The sequence below is a fragment of the Cydia strobilella genome, chromosome 6 (genome assembly GCF_947568885.1).
Source record: "Cydia strobilella chromosome 6, ilCydStro3.1, whole genome shotgun sequence".
Classification (NCBI taxonomy): Eukaryota; Metazoa; Arthropoda; class Insecta; order Lepidoptera; family Tortricidae; genus Cydia; species Cydia strobilella.
In genome coordinates, this window is record NC_086046.1 from 21,432,802 (window position 1) to 21,455,906 (window position 23,105).

Consider the following 23,105-nt stretch of genomic DNA (forward strand, 5'->3'; position numbering starts at 1 on the left):
TTACAGCTTTTCTTAGTTATAGTATAAAGGTTAGGTAGGTGGTAGGTAATTAGTCCATCTTAAGTATAAAGAGCAAGTAGGTATTAGGTAAGTATTTATCTATACATTTTATTGGTGTAAGTAATGAAAAAGGTGCGGGTATGTACAGCTTGCTGGATTTAAACCCGCCCTTGGTCAGCTAATTGGAATGGTATTAAGATTAGAACATTAGTAGGTAACAATTGTAACAATATTTTTCTACGGAGTACTTAATATAGGAACAGAATAGCATATGTATTATATTAGTATTTACCTAAAAAGTTAACCATGAACGCATCCCTCACGGGGCTGGTCACGTGTATATTCTCGAACTGCTTTTGATGATTCATGTACAACTTTTGCCTGGATTTGAACTGTTGGATACTCTTTGCCTCACGCACTGGGGGAGGGGATATCGCTTCAAATAAAAACCGGCTAAGTTCGAGTCAGACTCGCGTTCGAAGGGTTCCGTACATTACACAATTTATAAACAATGTATTTTTTATGCGAAATGTCTTTAAAAACCCGTAGGGGTCGGATCAAAAACTAAGTAATTAAGTCCGACTCACGCTTGACTGCACATTTCTAATAGGTTTTCCGGTGATCTATAGGTAAAGATCTATTTTGTGTATTTTTTTCAAAATTTTTGGCCCAGTAGTTTCGGAGATAAAGGGGGGGGGGGGGTGGTAATTTTTTGCCTATTTTCTTGAATAACTTCTAAATTATTTATTCTAAAATTATAAAAAAAAAATTGAGATTCTCACAATGAGCTCTTTCATTTGATATATAACACGATGTAGTCTGAAAAACTTTATTTTTTAATTTTCTCATTTACCCCCCAAAAGTGGCCCCCATATTTAAAATTAATTTGTTTGCGTTACATGTCCGTCTTTGGGTCACAAACGTACATATGTATACCAAAATTCAACTTAATTGGTCCAGTAGTTTCGGAGAAAATAGGCTGTGACAGACGGACAGACAGACAGACGGACAGACAGACAGACAGACGCACGAGTGATCCTATAAGGGTTTCGTTTTTTCCTTTTGAGGTACGGAACCCTAAAAACTATCACTTCAAAGTTGTCTGACTTTGATGCAAATATAAATCCACAGATTTTTTAATTGGCGTAACCGCGTGTTATATACACACGAGATTTATTTATTTCATAATAATGATAAAGTAGGTGCAATATAAATTATTCTGAATCGCATGTGTGAGAATGTATCCATTGGTGAACGCAACCTAATATGCGGTCTCTATCTAACCTAGCCGTCTCGCTCTTGTTGGCGTCTAGCATAGGTTTAGATATAAATGGCCGACTGGTAATAATAAAAATAAAAATTGGTAATTAAAATAATAAAGTGCTTGTTAATAAATCGAGTATCAAAATATTTAGAGCAATACGGTTTCACTATTATTTTTAGTCGCTTTTGGCGACATGTTTCGGATTCTTCAGGAATCCTTCCTCAGGCGCTCGTGTCCGCGGCGGTTGTACGTCGTGCACTGCCCGCGCCGCCCGCCTCGTCGCTCGTTGCGCACGCGCTGATGGGGCGGGGGCGGGGGGCGCGGGGCAGTCCGCAGATGGAGTCGTCAATTGAAGGTCTAGTAGGGCGGCTGTATCGAACGAAGTCAAGCATACTGCACTCACTATGTCCTCGCGATCGTCACAACACTCTTGCCGCTTGACCCTAGGTATTTGGCTTGCATGCAGGTGGCAACATCCAGCCTCCGTTCCGATTGAAATTAGGGCGGCGTCCAATCTCAAATCGAGATCAAAATCGAGTATCTTTCAAATATCGCAGCATGCTTTACAAGATCGCAAGTTACAAGTACCGTACTGTCTTTGAATGTAATGTGACAATATGATACAATTAAAACATTGTTCTCAGGTATCAGTATCAGTCGGCGTGTCACCAACAAGCCGTCAGCGTCTGTCCGTGCGCTGCATCTCCCCCGTCATCGTGCTGCCCGTGTCCGGCCGGAGCCGCGGCGCACTCCGCGCCGAGCTGACGGAGCTCACCATAGACAACTGCTTTAGGAAGGCGGGGGATGCTGACACTGTCAGCACGAGGACAGATCCTGACGCTGGTGAGTGTTGGAGCCGCGGCGCACTGCGCGCCGAGCTGACGGAGCTCACCATAGACAACTGCTTTAGGAAGGCGGGGGATGCTGACACTGTCAGCACGAGGACAGATCCTGACGCTGGTGAGTGTTGGAGCCGCGGCGCACTGCGCGCCGAGCTGACGGAGCTCACCATAGACAACTGCTTTAGGAAGGCGGGGGATGCTGACACTGTCAGCACGAGGACAGATCCTGACGCTGGTGAGTGTTGGAGCCGCGGCGCACTGCGCGCCGAGCTGACGGAGCTCACCATAGACAACTGCTTTAGGAAGGCGGGGGATGCTGACACTGTCAGCACGAGGACAGATCCTGACGCTGGTGAGTGTTGGAGCCGCGGCGCACTGCGCGCCGAGCTGACGGAGCTCACCATAGACAACTGCTTTAGGAAGGCGGGGGATGCTGACACTGTCAGCACGAGGACAGATCCTGACGCTGGTGAGTGTTGGAGCCGCGGCGCACTGCGCGCCGAGCTGACGGAGCTCACCATAGACAACTGCTTTAGGAAGGCGGGGGATGCTGACACTGTCAGCACGAGGACAGATCCTGACGCTGGTGAGTGTTGGAGCCGCGGCGCACTGCGCGCCGAGCTGACGGAGCTCACCATAGACAACTGCTTTAGGAAGGCGGGGGATGCTGACACTGTCAGCACGAGGACAGATCCTGACGCTGGTGAGTGTTGGAGCCGCGGCGCACTGCGCGCCGAGCTGACGGAGCTCACCATAGACAACTGCTTTAGGAAGGCGGGGGATGCTGACACTGTCAGCACGAGGACAGATCCTGACGCTGGTGAGTGTTGGAGCCGCGGCGCACTGCGCGCCGAGCTGACGGAGCTCACCATAGACAACTGCTTTAGGAAGGCGGGGGATGCTGACACTGTCAGCACGAGGACAGATCCTGACGCTGGTGAGTGTTGGAGCCGCGGCGCACTGCGCGCCGAGCTGACGGAGCTCACCATAGACAACTGCTTTAGGAAGGCGGGGGATGCTGACACTGTCAGCACGAGGACAGATCCTGACGCTGGTGAGTGTTGGAGCCGCGGCGCACTGCGCGCCGAGCTGACGGAGCTCACCATAGACAACTGCTTTAGGAAGGCGGGGGATGCTGACACTGTCAGCACGAGGACAGATCCTGACGCTGGTGAGTATTGGAGCCGCGGCGCACTGCGCGCCGAGCTGACGGAGCTCACCATAGACAACTGCTTTAGGAAGGCGGGGGATGCTGACACTGTCAGCACGAGGACAGATCCTGACGCTGGTGAGTATTGGAGCCGCGGCGCACTGCGCGCCGAGCTGACGGAGCTCACCATAGACAACTGCTTTAGGAAGGCGGGGGATGCTGACACTGTCAGCACGAGGACAGATCCTGACGCTGGTGAGTGTTGGAGCCGCGGCGCACTGCGCGCCGAGCTGACGGAGCTCACCATAGACAACTGCTTTAGGAAGGCGGGGGATGCTGACACTGTCAGCACGAGGACAGATCCTGACGCTGGTGAGTGTTGGAGCCGCGGCGCACTGCGCGCCGAGCTGACGGAGCTCACCATAGACAACTGCTTTAGGAAGGCGGGGGATGCTGACACTGTCAGCACGAGGACAGATCCTGACGCTGGTGAGTATTGGAGCCGCGGCGCACTGCGCGCCGAGCTGACGGAGCTCACCATAGACAACTGCTTTAGGAAGGCGGGGGATGCTGACACTGTCAGCACGAGGACAGATCCTGACGCTGGTGAGTATTGGAGCCGCGGCGCACTGCGCGCCGAGCTGACGGAGCTCACCATAGACAACTGCTTTAGGAAGGCGGGGGATGCTGACACTGTCAGCACGAGGACAGATCCTGACGCTGGTGAGTGTTGGAGCCGCGGCGCACTGCGCGCCGAGCTGACGGAGCTCACCATAGACAACTGCTTTAGGAAGGCGGGGGATGCTGACACTGTCAGCACGAGGACAGATCCTGACGCTGGTGAGTGTTGGAGCCGCGGCGCACTGCGCGCCGAGCTGACGGAGCTCACCATAGACAACTGCTTTAGGAAGGCGGGGGATGCTGACACTGTCAGCACGAGGACAGATCCTGACGCTGGTGAGTGTTCAGCCATTAACGGACATAAGGGTGTCAGAAATTACGTTAAATTGAACAGTATCACTTTGAAATAAAGTTTAAAAGCATTAATCGAATCCAAAAGTTTTGGAGAGTTCTGAGAAATTGTACTGGAAAAAAAGGAATTATCCGTTTTGGTAATTAAAAAAGTTCGTTCTCCGTTGGAGGTTCGGGGCTGCCTTTACCTAGCGGGGGCACTGAAATAGGTTAAAGAAGAGGTGAGACGATTTTTCCACCTGTTATTCCACGCAAATTAGCTCCATGAATGAATTTATTTTTATTTTTGGATTCATAATTTATATCGTTGGAACACCGGAAATGATAAAAATACTTTTGTAAACCTTAACATTATTTTATTAAAAAATATTTAAAATGTTGAAAATGTTTGAGCGGTTGAAACGCTCATAATATTTGGCGCGAATTCGACAGAGCGTGATGACGTCACGCGTTGCGCGGCCCAACTGACGTTTGCTACTAATGACACTAATCTGTCGAACGCGTGACGTCACGTGGCGTTTCGAGCATTTCGCTCACTAGCTTTTCGCGGGCAAATTTTTGTACTTTTTATTTATAATTTTAAGTGATTAAATGGTAATTTAAAAACGGAAATGCATTTGTAACATGATATAACGGTAACAAACATCCGAATAAAACATATTTCGTTCAAATATAAACTTCATGCATGAGGCTAATTATGATAAGTTTCTTTCGTCACATCGGTGAGCGAGATTTTCGTTTCAGGCTACCTCGAGGTCCTGGACGTGCGCTCGATCCGGCTGGAGCAGCTGAGCGTGTGGTGCGCGCGCGGCGGGCGCGGGCTGCGCGTGCGCCGCCGCGGCGCGCCGCTGCTGTCCGCGCCGGCGCGCCTGCTGCTGCGCGCCGAGCGCAACCTCAGCGACACGCACAACGGTACGTGTACTGTGTACTGTGTACTGTGTACTGTGGACTGTGGCCGCCTCTTATTACTTCACTTTCAATTTAAATATACTAGTTTATGCAACTGATACATTAAATTATGTACAGTTGCTTACAAAAATATAGGACTTGAAAGTTTTAAAATCTAAGTAATTTTCAACTTCCAAAAAGGAAAAAAGTAAGGTTACCATTCGATTCCTTACATTTTATCCAAAAAAATATTGTACGACTATATACAAAAACGCAATATTTCACCGACAAAAACGCAATTTTCTTATTTTGTCCATACATTCAAAATGGGCTCTCGGTGAACTTGACGTCACGTTCACTTATCGTTTTGTTAGAAGCGTTTCGCGAGTGAAGTACGACTGTCGGGCTTCGACTAACTTTCTGACTTTTGTATTGCTTTAATGCAATAGGTCCAATATAGACATTTGATCCTAAAAATAAACCTGATCGATCATAATTTGTCATCTAGCCTATTAGTTCAATCTGAACTTAATCGTTTCTTTAGCTGATTATTTTCTTGCAGTCCCGGACATGACCGTGCAGGGCACGTTAGCGACGTTACAATGCGCGCTGGACCCTGCGCAGTACAGATTAGTGCGGGGCGTGTTAACACACAACCTGGGCGAATGTGTGGCCGACCTGCCCCCACACGTCCCGCTCCCGGCCACGACGGCACCGCACCATGAACAGGTTCAGTACGGTCTTTAAAGACTTTTTTTTTATTAAGAAACAAACAGTCTTATAAAACAGATGAGTATATAAAGTAACATTTTTCTAGTAATAGACCTATAGTTTCCTATATGTAAACGAATATTAATAAAAACTTATTTACAAATGACATGCATATTGTACATATAGTCCGACAAGAAATTGTAGAAAATTATTAAGAAGAAGAAGATGGCAACAATTCAAAACAAGACTTCACCTAGTTAAGACTCAAGTGATATTTAGAAGCCGAAATTGTGTAAGTCTTCTTTTAGACGAGTTCTTTCTAAGAAAGACTTTTTTTTTATACTACGTCGGTGGCAAACCGGCGCGGCCCGCCTGATATTAAGCAGCCTCCATAGCCTATGTACGCCTGCAACTCCAGAGGAGTTACATGCGCGTTGCCGACCCTAACACCGCACCCTCGTTGAGCTCTGGCAACCTTACTCACCGGCGGGAACACAACACTATGAGTAGGGTCTAGTGTTATTTGGCTGCGGTTTTCTGTAAGGTGGAGGTACCTCCCCAGTTGGGCTCTGCTCTAGATCTGGAATGACATCCGCTTTCCTGTGCCAAACACAAAGCGAGATGTCATTCACAGTGCCCATACCTCTCTTTCGGACGTAGTTTAAAGACATACCCGGGTCCGGACGTAGTTTAAGGACATACCCGGGTCCAAAGGGTCTACGCGGGTGAGTCACCCGTTGACCACGAACGCTGTAAAAAGTTCGAAACGTCAGGATGTATTATAAATTCAATATACGCGTCAATATATCCGTTTTTATAGTTTTATTTCATGAGTAACTATCGCGGTAACCGAAGACAATATTATGGGTCTAAAAGACTTGTAACATTTTAAAATTAAAAATTATTGCACGGAAAATTTCACACTTTACTGCTGAGAGACGATGCTTAGTCTGTCAATTGTGGTGCAATTGGCCCTAAACTAAATTTATAGAATTCAAAGCATCCAATGATGTTTTTTACTGGTTCTCAGGTGTGGACAACATCATCGATCAAGCTGGACCTCCTGGATGTTACTGTTGAATTGGAGCCAGAGCATGGCGTCTCCTCGTTGGCTTGCATCAACTTCATCAAGTCCCGTCTGCTGCTTGAGACGTACTCCGACCTGAGCCAGGATATCGACCTGGTTTCTCAGGTAAGTCTCGATCCTTTATATCGAGATGTTTCGTAATTCATTAGGTTCCCTAGAACTTGCTTCCAATAACTAAAATGATCCATATATTATGCAAATAAATAGTTATTTGTGCAACAAGAGAGGAAAGTTGGTTTTTCTTGCGAGTGTTTATTTTGAATCCCGAGAAGGAGAAAGATTTTATAATTGAATCACGAGCGAAGCGAGTGATTCTTAGTTTGAATCTTGAGAGTAGCGAGGGACTCAAAAACACGAGATGTAAAATAACTTTGCTCTCGTGTTGCACACATAATTTTTTACCTCAGTAGTGAGAACATATTAAAGGGTAAAATGTATTTCGAATTACACAGAATAATACAGAAAAAAAAAGTAATAAAAGTATGAAGTGGCAGTTCATGGCCTTCACTGAATTAAAAAGCTACTTTGTGTCACTCCCTGGAGTGAAGAAAGTCGCACTTTCTTCACTACCTGGAGTGATGAAAGTCGCACTTTCTTCTCTCAAGGGAGTGACTAAAATAGGCTTGTTCGAGCTGCTGAGGTGAAAAGAATTTTGTTTGTTTTGTTTTTGATTGACGACCATGACTACCACTGACAGGTTAATAGGTTGGGAGTAGGATGCGCTCCCGCGACTGGTTTTCTAAAATCCGGCCTGGAACCGTGAATTCCCGGTTATCACCAAGCAAATTCAGTACGGGAACAGTTCCTTGTTGGGAGCCCTGTCTTCAGCGAGGGTTGATTAAAAGTTGTATTTAAGAGATTTTTTGTTTAATAGACCGTTGTATTATGTTAGTGAATTTATGAACGATGTATAGATTATGACGATCCTCTACAGTAGATACTATCTTGACATTATTTTGATATACCTACTAGTATCCTTTAATTATTTAATTTTTAAATTGATACTTTATTGATTATGCCTGCAATTTATAATGTAATCTGTATTTATATATACAGATTACATAATAAATCTAAATCGAAATGTATGGAATACAGTATGTGTGTAACCCTTGTTACTGTTTGTTTTCCTAGGAGATCCTCGTGAGCGACACGCGCTACGTGAACGAGCCGGCCAACAGGCGAGGCAACGTGTTCACGCACATCGTGCAGCCCATGGCGGACCATCGCCACAGCGTGCAGGCTGAAGTTCACGCGAGGTACAATTACTTTTTAGGGTTCCGTACCCAAAGGGCAAAAACGGGACCCTATTACTAATACTCCGCTGTCCGTCTGTCCGTCTGTCTGTCTGTCACCAGGCTGTATCTCATGAACTGTGATAGCTAGGCAATTGAAATTTTCACAGATGATGTATTTCTGTTGCCGCTATAACAACAAATACTAAAAACAGAATAATATAAATATTTAAATGGGGCTCTCATACAACAAACGTGATTTTTTTGCTATTTTTTCCGTAAAACGAAACCCTTCGTGCGCGAGTCCGACTCGCACTTGGCTGGTTTTTTAATTCCTCCTGTTCGAAATATTTACTTGTCATATGTAGACAACAAATAAGTATATTGGGTGTAATGAATGAAATGGATCACTGCTAAGAGGGTTTCGACGGGAGGGTTGTAAAAGGTTCTTAACTCGGCAATTGCGGTCCGCAGCTTCTTAAAGAAAACCGGCCAAGTGCGAGTCGGACTCGCGCACGAAGGGTTCCGTACCATTACGCAAAAAACGGCAAGAAAAATCACGTTTGTTGTATGGGAGCCCCACTTAAATATTTATTTTATTCTGTTTTCATCATTGTTAATTCGTTCGTCATTGCTATCACGGTTCATTAGTCACAGCCTGGTGACAGACGGACAGACAGACAGACAGCGAAGTCTTAAGTAATAGGGTCCCGTTTTTACCCTTTGGGTACGGAACCCTAATTAGAGAGTCTCTTACATCGGCATTTGTTGCGCTCTATACGACACAGAGGCCGCCTTTGATAATTTCACCTTGCTTGCAATCTGGTTTAAACGTTTATTTTTTAGAAAACGCGGCGATTCATCAGCGTACACGATATTAGTGAACAACATGCGACTGATGGCCATTCTGGATTGGTGGGAAGCGGCGAACCAGTTCATCATGCAACTACCTTTGCCACCTTGCGACCCTGACCAGCAGCATTTGTAAGTGCCTATGCTAAAACTGAAACTATTTTCCCCCCTTGATGTCCTAAAGTGTCCAAGTCAAAGTTAATTATTGTACCTAGAATACGCGTGAAAAAACTAAACAAGGCAGGCAAATTAGCTTTGACTCGCCTTCATTAGCCTGGACAGTTCTGTTATCATTTTAATGAGTTTTATTTCATACTAGCTTTTGCCCGCGACTTCGTTTGCGTGGACTTAGTAACAGCAGCTAAAGTAAGTATAGCGCCTGGAAAAATACTCATAGCAATCATTCAATTTGACCATATAATGCACACAAATTGGCAGGCACTTAATTAATTATCTCAATTCCACCCGGCTTTTTACTTTCTTAAGGGATGATTTTCGGGATAAAAACTATCCTATGTCCTTCTCAGGAACTCAACCTATCTCTATGGCAAATTTCATCTAAATCGATTCAGCGGTTTAAGCGTGAAGAGGGAACACACAGACAGAAAGACAGACAGACAGACTTTCGCATTTATAATATTACTAGCTTTTGCCCGCGACTTCGTCTGCGTGGAATTAGTAATTTGGGTACCCTAATTTTTAAACAAATCTGCTTTTTAATCCATCCTTTTTTCACCCCCAAATTGGTCCACACTATACAATTCCACCCCATTGTTTACACCCTTAAGGGATGATTTCGGGGATAAAAGTTATTCTATATCCTTTACCACAGCTCAAACTATCCCCATACCAAGTTTCATCTAAATCGGTTCCGCGGTTATTGATTCCCCATACAAATTTCCACCCCCCTTTTCACCCCCTTGAGGGGCGAGTTCTGGGATAAAAAGTATCCTATGTCCTTCCCCGGGACTTAAACTATCTGTATACCAAATTTCAACTAAATCGGTTCAGCGGTTTAAGCGTGAAGAGGTAACACACAGAAAGACAGACAGACAGACTTTCGCATTTATAATATTAGTATGGATTAGTATGGATTTTATCATATTTTCTCAGAGAAGAGGCTCTGTCCGCATCGCTAAGACAAATGGGAGCAGTTGGTACCGCCGGTACAGGCCACGATGGACAAGTGGAGCTCAAGCTGAACGTCACAGACTCGCAGCTGGTACTGGTTGAGGACGCGTCCATATGGGACACCAACGCTGTGATACTCAAGGTCAGTATACACTTCAAATAGGAGGAGTGGGTTGCCTTTTGTATAAATAAATTATATAATTACTTAAATACATAGAAAACACCCATGACTCAGGAACGAATATCTGTGCTCCTCACACAAATAAATGCCCTTACCGGGATTCGAACAAAGGACCATCGGCTTCGCAGGCAGGGTCACTACCCACTAGGCCAGACCGGTCGTCGGTTGTATGTAGCTATGATGATTGTATTCGAACTAAATTAGAACATTTTTAAAAATATAGACGTTTCCGAGCGCATCTTTAAAAAAACCGGCCAAGTGCGAGTCGGACTCGCGCACGAGGGGTTCCGTACCATTACCAGAACGGCAAAAAAAATCACGTTTGTTGTATGGGAGCCCCACTTAAATATTTATTTTATTCTGTTTTTAGTATTTGTTGTTATAGCGGCAACAGAAATATATCATCTGTCAATATTTCACCTGTCTAGCTATCACGGTTCATTAGATACAGCTTGGTGACAGACGGACAGACAGACAGCGGAGTCTTAATAATAGGGTCCCGTTTTTACCCTTTGGTTACGGAACCCTAAAAATGATATGTACATATTGTCAAATATACGACAACGCCTTCTTTGACCCAATCATCACGATATGTTCTTGCTGTAATCATTTTTAAATCGAATAAAATAGTAAATCTTCCTTCAACCTGAGTTTAATTAAAATACTAAAATACTATATGGCGCAGTCGGTAGGATATCTATTTTGAATAATTTTCACTTTGTTGAAATAATATATAGGTATATTATAATAAATATTTGTTCGATATCCCTTTTAATAATTCCTTGTCTAGTAATAACCGATAATGAGGCTTTCGCGAGTACTGCTCAACAATCGGTATTGGGAATGACCTGAGCTTGCCACACACACGACTGGCTAAAACTAAAAAATGCCTTAACTTCATTGGTCCAAAGATTTATAATAAGATCCCTCCGGCAATAAAGCAGGCCCCGAGTTATGCTTCATTTGTACGGAAAATGAAAACAAAATTAGTCAAAGATGCATTGTACACCATTGACGAATTCTTTTTGTAAATAAGTATTTAGGTTGTAATAGTAATAGTTGTTTAATGTATATTTAATATGTAATGTAATGTGTAATCGTAAACTGACGGACGTATAAAATGTAAAATTTTATGAATAAATAATTGAATTGAATTGAATTGAATGGACACATCACTATAGCGCGGGAAGGACTGACAGATAGCCATCGCCGTAATGGCGTCGCCTGGTAGAGTTTTCCAAGTTATGTCTGTTTTATTGTATTAAATCCTTTATTTGATGATGATTGGTGAGACTTTAACACTAGTCTAAAAATGCTAGTAGACGTAAATTTTTTTAGTAATTCTGTTAGTTAGTTATGTATTCTTAAACTACTACGTTGTTCTTACCTACCTTTTTATTTTATTAATATTGTTTTTATGAACCTCCAGGTCTGTTTGTATCATCTTAATTTTTGTACATTGTGTACAACATATTATTAAATAAATGTATTTTTTTTATTATGACTGTTTGTGTTCTAAATAAATAAAATAAAAAAACCGGCCAAGTGCGAGTCAGACTCGCGCACCGAGGGTTCCGTACATTAATAATTTTAACAATGTATTTTTTATGCGAAACGTGAGTGAAAGGTAAATTGCGGGTTACGATTTATGACGTATTAACTTACCAGATCTCGTTCAAACCAATTTTCGGTGGAAGTTTGCATGGTAATGTACATCATATATTTTTTTCAGTTTTATTATTCTCTTATTTTAGAAGTTACAGGGGGGGGGACACATTTTACCACTTTGGAAGTGTCTCTCGCGCAAACTATTCATTTTAGAAAAAAAATATATTAGAAACCTCAATATCATTTTTGAAGACCTATCTATAGATACCCCACACGTATGGGTTTAATGAAAAAAAAATTTTCGAGTTTTAGTTTCAAGTATGGGGAGCCCCCATAATTTATTGTTTATTTTTTATTTTTGTGTGAAAATCTTAATGCGGTTCACAGAATACATCTACTTACCAAGTTTCAACAGTATAGTTCTTATAGTTTCAGAGAAAAGTGGCTGTGACATACGGACGGACAGACAGACAGACATGACAAATCTATAAGGGTTCCGTTTTTTGCCATTTGGCTACGGAACCCTAATAATACCTGAATGGCTTGATTTTGTTGTTCAGAGTACGACGGTGATCACATACCGCGTCGCGGACGCAGCGAAGCCTGTATCCTGCGAGCTGAACGAGCTAGAAGTGTTCTCCTGCGTGCTCGGGCTGGAGGAGGAGACCGCGCTCGCTATCGTCGACCCCGCCGCGCTCACGGTCGCGCTGCACAAGGACCGCTCGCTACACGTAACTATTATATTATCTTCTTTGTAACCATATAATTCATCGATGGTACACATTGTGGCAATAGAGTATTCCACCTATTTGTATTAAGGCGGTTCCCTGAGCCAGAAGGCGAAAAATCTCCTTATATTTATTATTTATTTATTTACATATGATCATGTTTTTCTAAGAGGCGTTGATATTCGTAGACGTGGAAAAAATATATGTAGTTCTTGACTATATTATCTTTAACAACATAGCTTCCGATACACGAATTATGACACTTCGCTCGATACAATTAATTCCCAAAGTAACCTCTAACTCGGACTTTTAATCCTACTTTACTCGGTTATTTATTATGTGATACTATAAACAAAAAAAGAAGAAAAAACAATCTTAACATAAATAGTAATTTCATAGCTTTAGAATTTCGATATTGTAAGGTAACGTTTTTAAAATAAATAAAAAACGACAAAATTCGATCAAACTTGACACTTGGCGGGTATGTTCTTTCCCGTTCTTTCTTGCGAAATGTGACAAAGACAGCGGCAAACCGATGGAACGGCCTTAAGGTATCAGTCGATCAGGTTTGTTTTGAGGCTCAAATGTCTGTATGGGACCCATTGTCTTAAAGCAATACAACAGTCACAAATGATGGTCACAGTGGCACCTGCACTTTACTGACGAAACGCTTCTAACAAATTGGCATTACATCGTGACGTCACCATGTAACGTCGCTATTGCTTAGAAGCTGTGGAAAACAAGGAGATTGCGGTTTTGTCGGTGAAATAATGCGTTTATGTATATTGTTGCCATACAATATATTTTTTAATAAAATGTAAGGAATCGAATGGTACCATAATTTTTTTCCTATTTAGAAGTTTTTTTTTAAAACTGAAGTCTTGTATATATTATAGGTCACCATAACAATACATTTTATCTACATCAATATCATAACCTCCCTATAATATATCCAGACGCGATAAGCTAACGGCCTTTATTAGCAAACCTGTATCTGTAAGTGCATCGTAATTTTAACTTGTTATTATTATTCTTGTATTTTTTATTATTCCCATATTTTTTTTAGTTTTATATTTATTGTGATAAATTGCTCATTTCCTATCTATTTAACTAGATTTAGTTATAAAATTCAAAGGCCCCGTTTGCACAGCACGAGAACTATTCTATACATTACTAAGTACAATACAAAAAATTCAGTCGATTTACTGAATACCGCAATGTAACGAAAATTGCATGCAACTCGTATTGAGCAAAGTGAAAGAAAAGTGCAGAGTATTGATCTTAGTAAAAAACGAATTAAATTACTTTAATTTCAGATATCAACGGGCACGTTGAACCTGCGATTGTCGTACCACGACATGCGCATGTTCGCGTCGATGATACAGTCGCTACCGGCGCAAGTCCGCGCTGCTTTGTCAGGTAAGACACGGTGTTTAAGTGATCCTTGTTTCTAATTGTTAGTCCAGTTAAAACTGTTAGTCCAGGAAATAATCGAAAAGTGCTTAGAATCGGTCCGGAGGACTAAGTAGCAAAACCGATGAAATATAACTTTTGTGCCTCTTTGATATTCTACTGTGCTAAAACCAAAGATAGATATAACTCCGTAATATATGGATACAGTCTAACGAAAAAACGTGCCTCGAAAATCACGTAAATTTGATTCTCGATCAGAGGGCGCCACTAGTTTTGGCCTACTCTCGTATAGAGGGCGTTGACGGTTTCGTTTGTTATTTATAATTTTAACGCATATCAGTGAAAGAACATGGGTCAAAATCATATAAAAATAATTAATGCAAATAAAAAAATCATTTATCCATATTTAAATACATTTTAACGTATTTTTATAAATATTCATTTTTAGTTTTAAAGTATGTCGATAGATGGCAGTGAATTTACAGCGGTTACAAAATTTACTATGACAGTACCGCTCTATCTTATTATATCCTCTTTGCTAAAACTTATGATTTCTACCGTGGGTAGTTGTGTCCTGTGTGGTTGGCACTTCTATTCAAAAGTTGGCTGAGCCCTGGTCTAATCGATAATTCCTTTTACATTCTTTCTCATAACAAGGAAGCACGTTAGAAGTTCGTATAAAGACTGAAAATGGTATTTTTAGGAAAAACAGAGGAGGAAACAGTAGAGGCAGATGCACCAGCGAACAGTTTACACATGCGGGCCGGCGCGGGCGCGGGCGCTCGTCTGCTGGCGCCGCGCTGGCTGCCGCTGCGCGCGCCGCCGCCGCAGCCCTCCGCCGTGTGGCCGCTGCGGGCCGTGCAGGTATAGTTTACACATGCGGGCCGGCGCGGGCGCGGGCGCGGGCGCGCGTCTGCTGGCGCCGCGCTGGCTGCCGCTGCGCGCGCCGCCGCCGCAGCCCTCCGCCGTGTGGCCGCTGCGGGCCGTGCAGGTATAGTTTACACATGCGGGCCGGCGCGGGCGCTCGCCTGCTGGCGCCGCCGCCGCAGCCCTCCGCCGTGTGGCCGCTGCGGGCCGTGCAGGTATAGTTTACACATGCGGGCCGGCGCGGGCGCGGGCGCGGGCGCGGGCGCTCGCCTGCTGGCGCCGCGCTGGCTGCCGCTGCGCGCGCCGCCGCCGCAGCCCTCCGCCGTGTGGCCGCTGCGGGCCGTGCAGGTATAGTTTACACATGCGGGCCGGCGCGGGCGCGGGCGCTCGCCTGCTGGCGCCGCCGCCGCAGCCCTCCGCCGTGTGGCCGCTGCGGGCCGTGCAGGTATAGTTTACACATGCGGGCCGGCGCGGGCGCGGGCGCGGGCGCGGGCGCTCGCCTGCTGGCGCCGCGCTGGCTGCCGCTGCGCGCGCCGCCGCCGCAGCCCTCCGCCGTGTGGCCGCTGCGGGCCGTGCAGGTATAGTTTACACATGCGGGCCGGCGCGGGCGCGGGCGCTCGCCTGCTGGCGCCGCCGCCGCAGCCCTCCGCCGTGTGGCCGCTGCGGGCCGTGCAGGTATAGTTTACACATGCGGGCCGGCGCGGGCGCGGGCGCGGGCGCGGGCGCTCGCCTGCTGGCGCCGCGCTGGCTGCCGCTGCGCGCGCCGCCGCCGCAGCCCTCCGCCGTGTGGCCGCTGCGGGCCGTGCAGGTATAGTTTACACATGCGGGCCGGCGCGGGCGCGGGCGCTCGCCTGCTGGCGCCGCCGCCGCAGCCCTCCGCCGTGTGGCCGCTGCGGGCCGTGCAGGTATAGTTTACACATGCGGGCCGGCGCGGGCGCGGGCGCGGGCGCGGGCGCTCGCCTGCTGGCGCCGCGCTGGCTGCCGCTGCGCGCGCCGCCGCCGCAGCCCTCCGCCGTGTGGCCGCTGCGGGCCGTGCAGGTATAGTTTACACATGCGGGCCGGCGCGGGCGCGGGCGCTCGCCTGCTGGCGCCGCCGCCGCAGCCCTCCGCCGTGTGGCCGCTGCGGGCCGTGCAGGTATAGTTTACACATGCGGGCCGGCGCGGGCGCGGGCGCGGGCGCGCGTCTGCTGGCGCCGCGCTGGCTGCCGCTGCGCGCGCCGCCGCCGCAGCCCTCCGCCGTGTGGCCGCTGCGGGCCGTGCAGGTATAGTTTACACATGCGGGCCGGCGCGGGCGCGGGCGCTCGCCTGCTGGCGCCGCCGCCGCAGCCCTCCGCCGTGTGGCCGCTGCGGGCCGTGCAGGTATAGTTTACACATGCGGGCCGGCGCGGGCGCGGGCGCTCGCCTGCTGGCGCCGCCGCCGCAGCCCTCCGCCGTGTGGCCGCTGCGGGCCGTGCAGGTATAATACTAACCGCAGTGGATGGACCTTGTCTTTGGAATAAGGTTTAAGAATTAGCCTCATGCATGAAGTTTATATTTGAACGAAATATGTTTTATTCGGATGTTTGTTACCGTTATATCATGTTACAAATGCATTTCCGTTTTTAAATTACCATTTAATTGCTTAAAATTATAAATAAAAAGTACAAAAATTTGCCCGCGAAAAGCTAGTGAGCGAAACGCTCGAAACGCCAAGTGACGTCACGCGTTCGACAGATTAGTGTCATTAGTAGCAAACGTCAGTTGGGCCGCCCAACGTGTGACGTCATCACGCTCTGTCGAATTCGCGCCAAAAATTATGAGCGTTTCAACCGCTCAAAAATTTTCAACATTTTAAATATATTTTTAATAAAATAATGTTAAGGTTTACAAAAGTATTTTTATCATTTCCGGTGTTCCAACGATATAAATTATGAATCCAAAAATAAAAATAAATTCATGCATGGAGCTAATTGTCAAATGACCATATGTATGGTACCGGAACCGGAGCGGTTGCTAACCCAAAAGGTATCTTAAGAATTCATGATAAATGTATTACGTAGTGAATGCAGTTTTGGTTTGTTTAGTCTTTATGACTTCTACTTATTTGCGCTGTGTGACTACTCTTGGCCGTACCTATATATCCGTATCGTAAAGAGTCATTTGGTCGATAATTGATATGATAAGTCGGTTTAGAAAATTGTCTTATAGACTGAAAAATTTGATAAGCGAAATGACCAAACTTTTTTTTATAACTAAGAACTTATACTACATAAACTGCTCTTTCTGCAGGTGACTGCTGAGTGCGTGACGCTCTGTGTAATCGACGACTGTCTAGACTCAGACGTGCCGTTACTGGAGGTCTCTTTAGCTGACCTTAACGTGGAACAGGTATAGTTAATAGCTGTTTCCTGAATACTGATATTTGTCATGAAACACTAATATTCCTTCATGTCTTACCAGGATTGTGTATAGAGTACCATAGAGTAACTTATACTAGAGCGGTACTGTCATAGTAAATTTTGTAACCCCAGTAAATTTACTGCCATCTGTCGACACACTTTAAAACTAAAAATGAAGATTTATAAAAATACCATAGAATGTATTTAAATATAGATAAATGATTTTTTTTATTTGCATTAATTATTTTTATGATTTTGACCCACGTTCTTTCACTGATATGCGTTAAAATTGTTAAATAACAAACGAAACCGTCAACGCCATCTATACGACTGTATGCCAAAACTAGTAGCGCCCTCTGAACGAGAATCAAATTTTCTTGATTTTCGAGGGACGTTTTTTCCTTAGACTGTATTCATCTATTACGGAGTTATATCTATCTTTGAGAGTACGTAAAAGCGACCTGTGTTTATCTCAGGATCTGCGTAAGATTGAAGAGTCATTTGCGGATCCCGTGCTGGTGTGTACTCCATGCGCGAGCTCCGGGACTGCGGGCGCTAAGGGCGCGGGCGCCGGGCGGCTGGGCGGCGCGCTGAGCGTGCACTACTATAACCGCATGCTGTCCGGCTGGGAGCCCGCCATCGAGCCCTGGAGGTGATGTCCTACAGATCACAATCTTAATATTAAATCACATTTAGAAACGGGTAAACGTCGGTAAATAAAGGTAACAAAATAAATTCGCGATAGACCCGTTTTAATATGTGTTTAAACCGCGAAAGTTTAAAATCTTTATATTGTTAGATATATGGCAAACAGAAGCATTGTTTGAACGTGTTTTCTTTTAATTTTAATTTCGTTTAATTTCTCTGCAATGACAATTTCACTATATTTTTAATCAATGTAACGTTTGAAGTTTAAGTTCGTCAACGTAATTTTTTAAGTGTCAGATTCAAATGAATGTTTGTGTGTGTAAACTCGCGCGCTTTGAAAAATTGGGCATGGGGCATTTTCTATGAAAAAGGGACCTTATTGTCGATGGCGCTTACGCCGCACAGCGTCTCGCGGCATTGTATTTATATCGGAGCATCGTTAATAATTTCGTAAGCGCCATCGACAATAAGGTCCTTTTTTATAGAAAATACCACAAATAAAAGCATGTGGATAATCGTTTGTGGGTTCGTACTTGATGATGTTCAAATATTATTTAATAATGTTGCTTAGATTCGAGACATCATGGGAGTATACGCTAACAAGCGGACTCGCGCTAGGCCGGTTGGCGGTGTCTGTTCGCTCAACGGAAGTGCTCAACACAAACATCACGTCGTCGCTGGTGGAGCTGACGCAGCTGGTGCGCGCCAACTGGACCGCCGATTACTACACGCAGGTAAGCAATGCGTTGCTTGCCATACTTTTATTACTACGCTGCTCGCAATGGAGCTGGAGTGCTCTTTAGACCCAACGGCAGTATTATAAATTCGTAATGTCTTTGTGTTATTTATAGTGTTTTTATTTATAGTATCAAAGTGTTACGTAACGTTGATCTGGTAACAGGTTCTGAGTGTACACAGCAACACATGTAATAGGAATGCAGTCACAAACAGAAGTTAGAACTTCAGTATGTGTTTCAAGTGTTTTTTTTTTTAAACATGACTATCATCAGGAATATAAAACCGCGATAAAATAATTTTAATAATAATGTATTTTCGATTATGTATTTTAAAATTTAGTTTTAATATAATTTGTAGCCAGTATCCCTGGATGCATCGCCAAAAAGCAGCCCGGCGGGGCATCGGCGGCGTTCACCGTTCGTGCCCTACGCTCTACGGAACCACACTGGACACAAATTGTGGTTCACTACTCTACTAACTACTTGCGACGTGTGAGTTTACTTGCCTTTTGTGTTTTTAGTTTTAAACAAGTTAATACTTTTCCTTCATAAGCAACTTCTAAAATGAGGTGGGTTTTTTTATATGTTCTCGATTTCTCATCGGTATAGCCAATTATTTTATTTTGGTTCAAAATAAATCACACTCTTGTCTGTCATCACGTCAGGATCTGAGGATACCAAAGACATAGAAGGAACTTTTAATAAACCACTGTATTTGTGACGTTTTCAACCAAAAGGTACCGCATTGTCGCTTGTCGATAAGGTTGATTTCAAATTAATGCTATATGGAAATAGCGCTTTATTGACAACTGACAATAACACTGATTTAAACTTTCACGATTTTTACTCATTATTATTTACAACGACGGGACTTAATCGCGTAAAGTAGGTTTTAAGATCTCATCTACATGGAACCCAGTCGTTAGTAAGTGTAAGCGAAATCAAATATCGAAAGTTGAAAAATCGAATATTGTGAGTGTTGTGTGTCGACCCGGTAACATCCCTAGTGCGCAAAACGTTCAAGTTAATAAAAAAGACCAAGTGCGGGTAGTTCGCAAACTCGCGCGCCTAGAAGATGTTGATGTCAACTTTAGCCAGTCTTCTCCGAGACCACGGGGACAACGCCGTCCCCGAAACGTCGGAGGTGGGTTTAATACTTATTTTACGCGATTAAGTCCCGTCGTTGTAAATAATAACCGACAATAAGTACCCTTTTGATTGAGAATATCACATTTTTATCCCGTAATTGTCTCGTATGTAAAGATTTTTTGAAATGATGTTGATAAATATTGTGATATACAGACTGACGGAGACAACAGGCTGGAGCGGTCCCGACGACACTTGGGTGGCCGTGCGCGGCGGCGATACTGAACCGTTCTCGTTCGGTGCTCGCAGAGGGCGCGGGGCGCGCGCCGGCCCCGCCGTGCTGCATCAGCTAGCGTTCAGACTGGACGGCTGGGGCCCACCGGACCCTGTGTGCGTGGACCGAGTCGGGGTGTTCTTCCGGACACTCACTCATACGGTAAGTAGACAGTGTTTTGACAGACTTTAAAATAGAGGTCTTTAATTCGGCCAACCGTAGTTCTCTAGCTTGTCTTAAAGCTGGATTCTTCCTGTGGTAGAATTATGTTTGAGTATTTTTAAGTGGAGATATTTAGTGTGCTTTTATTTAACTTAAAAAAAAATTGTTCGCAGTAAAAATCACTATTCTCTTGTTTTTTGTTGCCAGAAAACGGGCGCAGAAGCCCGGCTCGTGCTGGAAGTGTCGCTAGAAGGCTCGGCGCGCAAGCTGGTGACGGTGCGCTCTGCACTCACGCTGCTGAACCGACTGACTGTACCCGTGGATGTACGGCTTGAACCCGCTCCAGGTAATCTGCAGATATTCTAATAATATGTGTTAAATAACCCAGTAAATGGTGTTCTTTTATTCCACATTACGATCTATGGAATTAATAAAACAAACAGTCGGAATATTATTTAACCCAAACGGCATCTTTCTGAACTCATAATGCCCGCGCATACTACAGTTGAAGCTGTCCTAAGACCAAACGGCATCCTTCTGAACTCATAATTCCCAAATTGCGTTCGTAATTTACTCTCTAATATTGTTTCCAAGTTCTATTTTTCCACTCGTGCGTGATGTGTTTTAGACACTAGTACGTCTGCATTATGTTGATTTTCCCGCGTGTTACGCATGCAATAGCGTAGTTGTTCGTGTGTGTAACGCCATCTACCGGGCATCCTAAGCAACAGGAGTTTCCGATACACCGTGGCGCGATGGGATTGTTCACCCCAATCATTAGGGTGATGTATTTAAAGTGGGCCCGGTCCTGTGCTGGGCGAGCGGCCCGCAGCGCGTGCACGCGCAGTGCGCGGCGCTGCAACGTGCGCACGCGACGCGAGTCCCCGCGCTGCCGCCGCCGCCCATGCGGGAAGTGCTCGCGTTACACCCTGTCTCGCTAAGCGGTACAATGTCGATTATTTTAGAGCAGTTTAGTTAAATGCTTCCTACGTCCTAGAGTAATGGTCTGATACATATAATGTTGTTGAATTATTAATGTGCTTGATAACTTTAGTTCATTTATAATTGGAATAGGTAAAGTCAAGAGTAGTAGTCCCATCTGTTCTAACTTATAATTTCAGTGTTAATAGCAAAAACAGGGTGTAACGGTAAATGTAAAGCGCACTGTATTTATAAGCATCTTGTGTTGTATTTATTTGTTGAGTACTAATAAATTTATTAAATTCCGCTACCCAAAAGGTGTCTGATAGAGATTTTTTTAGCGATAAGACTCCCTAATGTTTACCTCTTCTTGAGTTGCTGTATTCATTGTATTGTTTTCTGTATTGAGATGGGTAATAAAGTTTATACGTATTGTATTTAGTAAACGTTGTTATAATGAATAAGATTAATAGTATGACTTCGTTTTACCACGATATAAAGTAATTATTATGTCGTCGTTTTATGCCCGAAAGTTACCTGTAGCAGAAAACCTTACATCCATTACATTCAAGTAAGTAATACTCGTAAATATTTTTATTTTATTTTTTTTTATTTAGAAACAAACAGTCTTATAAAACATGTAGGTGAATAAGCTGACAGCTAGAATTTATTACAATGTAGACCTATAAATATTCTACAAATCACTCTCCACCATTTCATGTATGCCACAGACTGGCCCTTTGTGTCTCCCGCCCTGTTCCCTCTTTCACAGCTTCCATTATTCTCCAGGTCAATGGTCGGGTGGCAGCGGGCGCTGGACGACCGTATCCGCCGGTGGTCTGTGGACCGCCCCCCTCTCCCCCCTGCCCGGGGGCGTGGCCGTGCGCCCCGCCCTGCGCGGCGCCTACCCCCCCGCGCCCGCGCACGTGGACTGGCGCGTGCACGAGCGCGCGCTGCTGCACATGGAGTGCCGCGCGCCGCCGCTTGATGTTTACAGGTCGGTTATGTACACGTTTTACAACCTTAATCCATTGAAATAAGATAAAAAGTTGAACTGACTGTATGGTATACATCATACGGCTGTAATCCGATTGCGTAAAAGGACCGTTCTGGGATGAATATTTGTTGTTAGACGCGCTCCGATATTAGCCGTTGGGGTGAATCGTACTCGACCCGAGTCCCCGGTGTGGCTGTTCATTACTAGTGCGACGTTGCAAAATGTTGACTCCTTGCGTTAGATACAAACCTTAGTGCATTATAATAACAATAAAAACTAGTATTTATACTCCCTGGACTACTTTAGCTTGCTTTCTATTTTGTACTGTTTTATTTTATTTTATCTTATTACACTAATTAATTATTAAAGTGTTATTATACAGATTCTGCTGCGTGATAGTCCGCGAGCGCTTCCCCCCGACCCGCGACCCGAACGCGGCCGGACACGCCTTAACCCTCGTATCAGCTCTCCGACTGGAGAACCTTCTACCGTTTGAGCTTCAGTTCAGGTGTTCAGGGCTGGACGTGCAGAATGTTGGTGGGGCGCTGCCGCCCGCCGTCACGCGACCCTTCCACGAGGTGAGTGCTTGTACCCTGGGACCTGCTGGACTGTAAGCAGGAGCCGCAGTTCCGGTGTTCAGGGCAGGACGTGCAAAATGTGGACGGGGCGCTATTACCCGCTATCACGCGGCCCTTCCACGAGGTGAGTGCTTGTACCCTGGGACCGGCTGGACTGTAAGCAGGAGCCGCAGTTCCGGTGTTCAGGGCAGGACGTGCAAAATGTGGGTGGGGCGCTATTGCCCGCTATTACGCGGCCCTTCCACGAGGTGAGTGCTTGTACCCTGGGACCTGCTGGACTGTAAGCAGGAGCCGCAGTTCCGGTGTTCAGGGCAGGACGTGCAAAATGTGGGTGGGGCGCTATTGCCCGCTATCACGCGACCCTTCCACGAGGTGAGTGCTTGTACCCTGGGACCTGC

The 23,105-nt window shown here is 45.2% G+C and overlaps 1 protein-coding gene across 1 annotated transcript in view; it reads left to right on the plus strand.

Annotated features, from left to right (window-relative positions):
- Window positions 1-23,105, plus strand: part of LOC134742311 (intermembrane lipid transfer protein Vps13D) — an 87,117-nt gene that overhangs the window by 43,179 nt on the left and 20,833 nt on the right. The window contains exons 35-55 of the mRNA XM_063675362.1: window positions 1,909-2,107; window positions 4,973-5,140; window positions 5,679-5,845; window positions 6,858-7,019; window positions 8,046-8,170; window positions 8,993-9,130; window positions 10,112-10,271; window positions 12,479-12,649; window positions 13,963-14,065; window positions 14,763-14,899; window positions 14,930-15,274; window positions 15,378-15,734; window positions 15,838-16,188; window positions 17,195-17,293; window positions 17,781-17,956; window positions 18,524-18,686; window positions 19,048-19,181; window positions 19,992-20,211; window positions 20,419-20,557; window positions 21,922-22,129; window positions 22,512-22,707. Of these exons, the coding sequence (XP_063531432.1) occupies window positions 1,909-2,107; window positions 4,973-5,140; window positions 5,679-5,845; window positions 6,858-7,019; window positions 8,046-8,170; window positions 8,993-9,130; window positions 10,112-10,271; window positions 12,479-12,649; window positions 13,963-14,065; window positions 14,763-14,899; window positions 14,930-15,274; window positions 15,378-15,734; window positions 15,838-16,188; window positions 17,195-17,293; window positions 17,781-17,956; window positions 18,524-18,686; window positions 19,048-19,181; window positions 19,992-20,211; window positions 20,419-20,557; window positions 21,922-22,129; window positions 22,512-22,707 (3,918 nt within the window). The remainder of the gene's footprint in view (window positions 1-1,908; window positions 2,108-4,972; window positions 5,141-5,678; window positions 5,846-6,857; window positions 7,020-8,045; window positions 8,171-8,992; window positions 9,131-10,111; window positions 10,272-12,478; window positions 12,650-13,962; window positions 14,066-14,762; window positions 14,900-14,929; window positions 15,275-15,377; window positions 15,735-15,837; window positions 16,189-17,194; window positions 17,294-17,780; window positions 17,957-18,523; window positions 18,687-19,047; window positions 19,182-19,991; window positions 20,212-20,418; window positions 20,558-21,921; window positions 22,130-22,511; window positions 22,708-23,105) is intronic.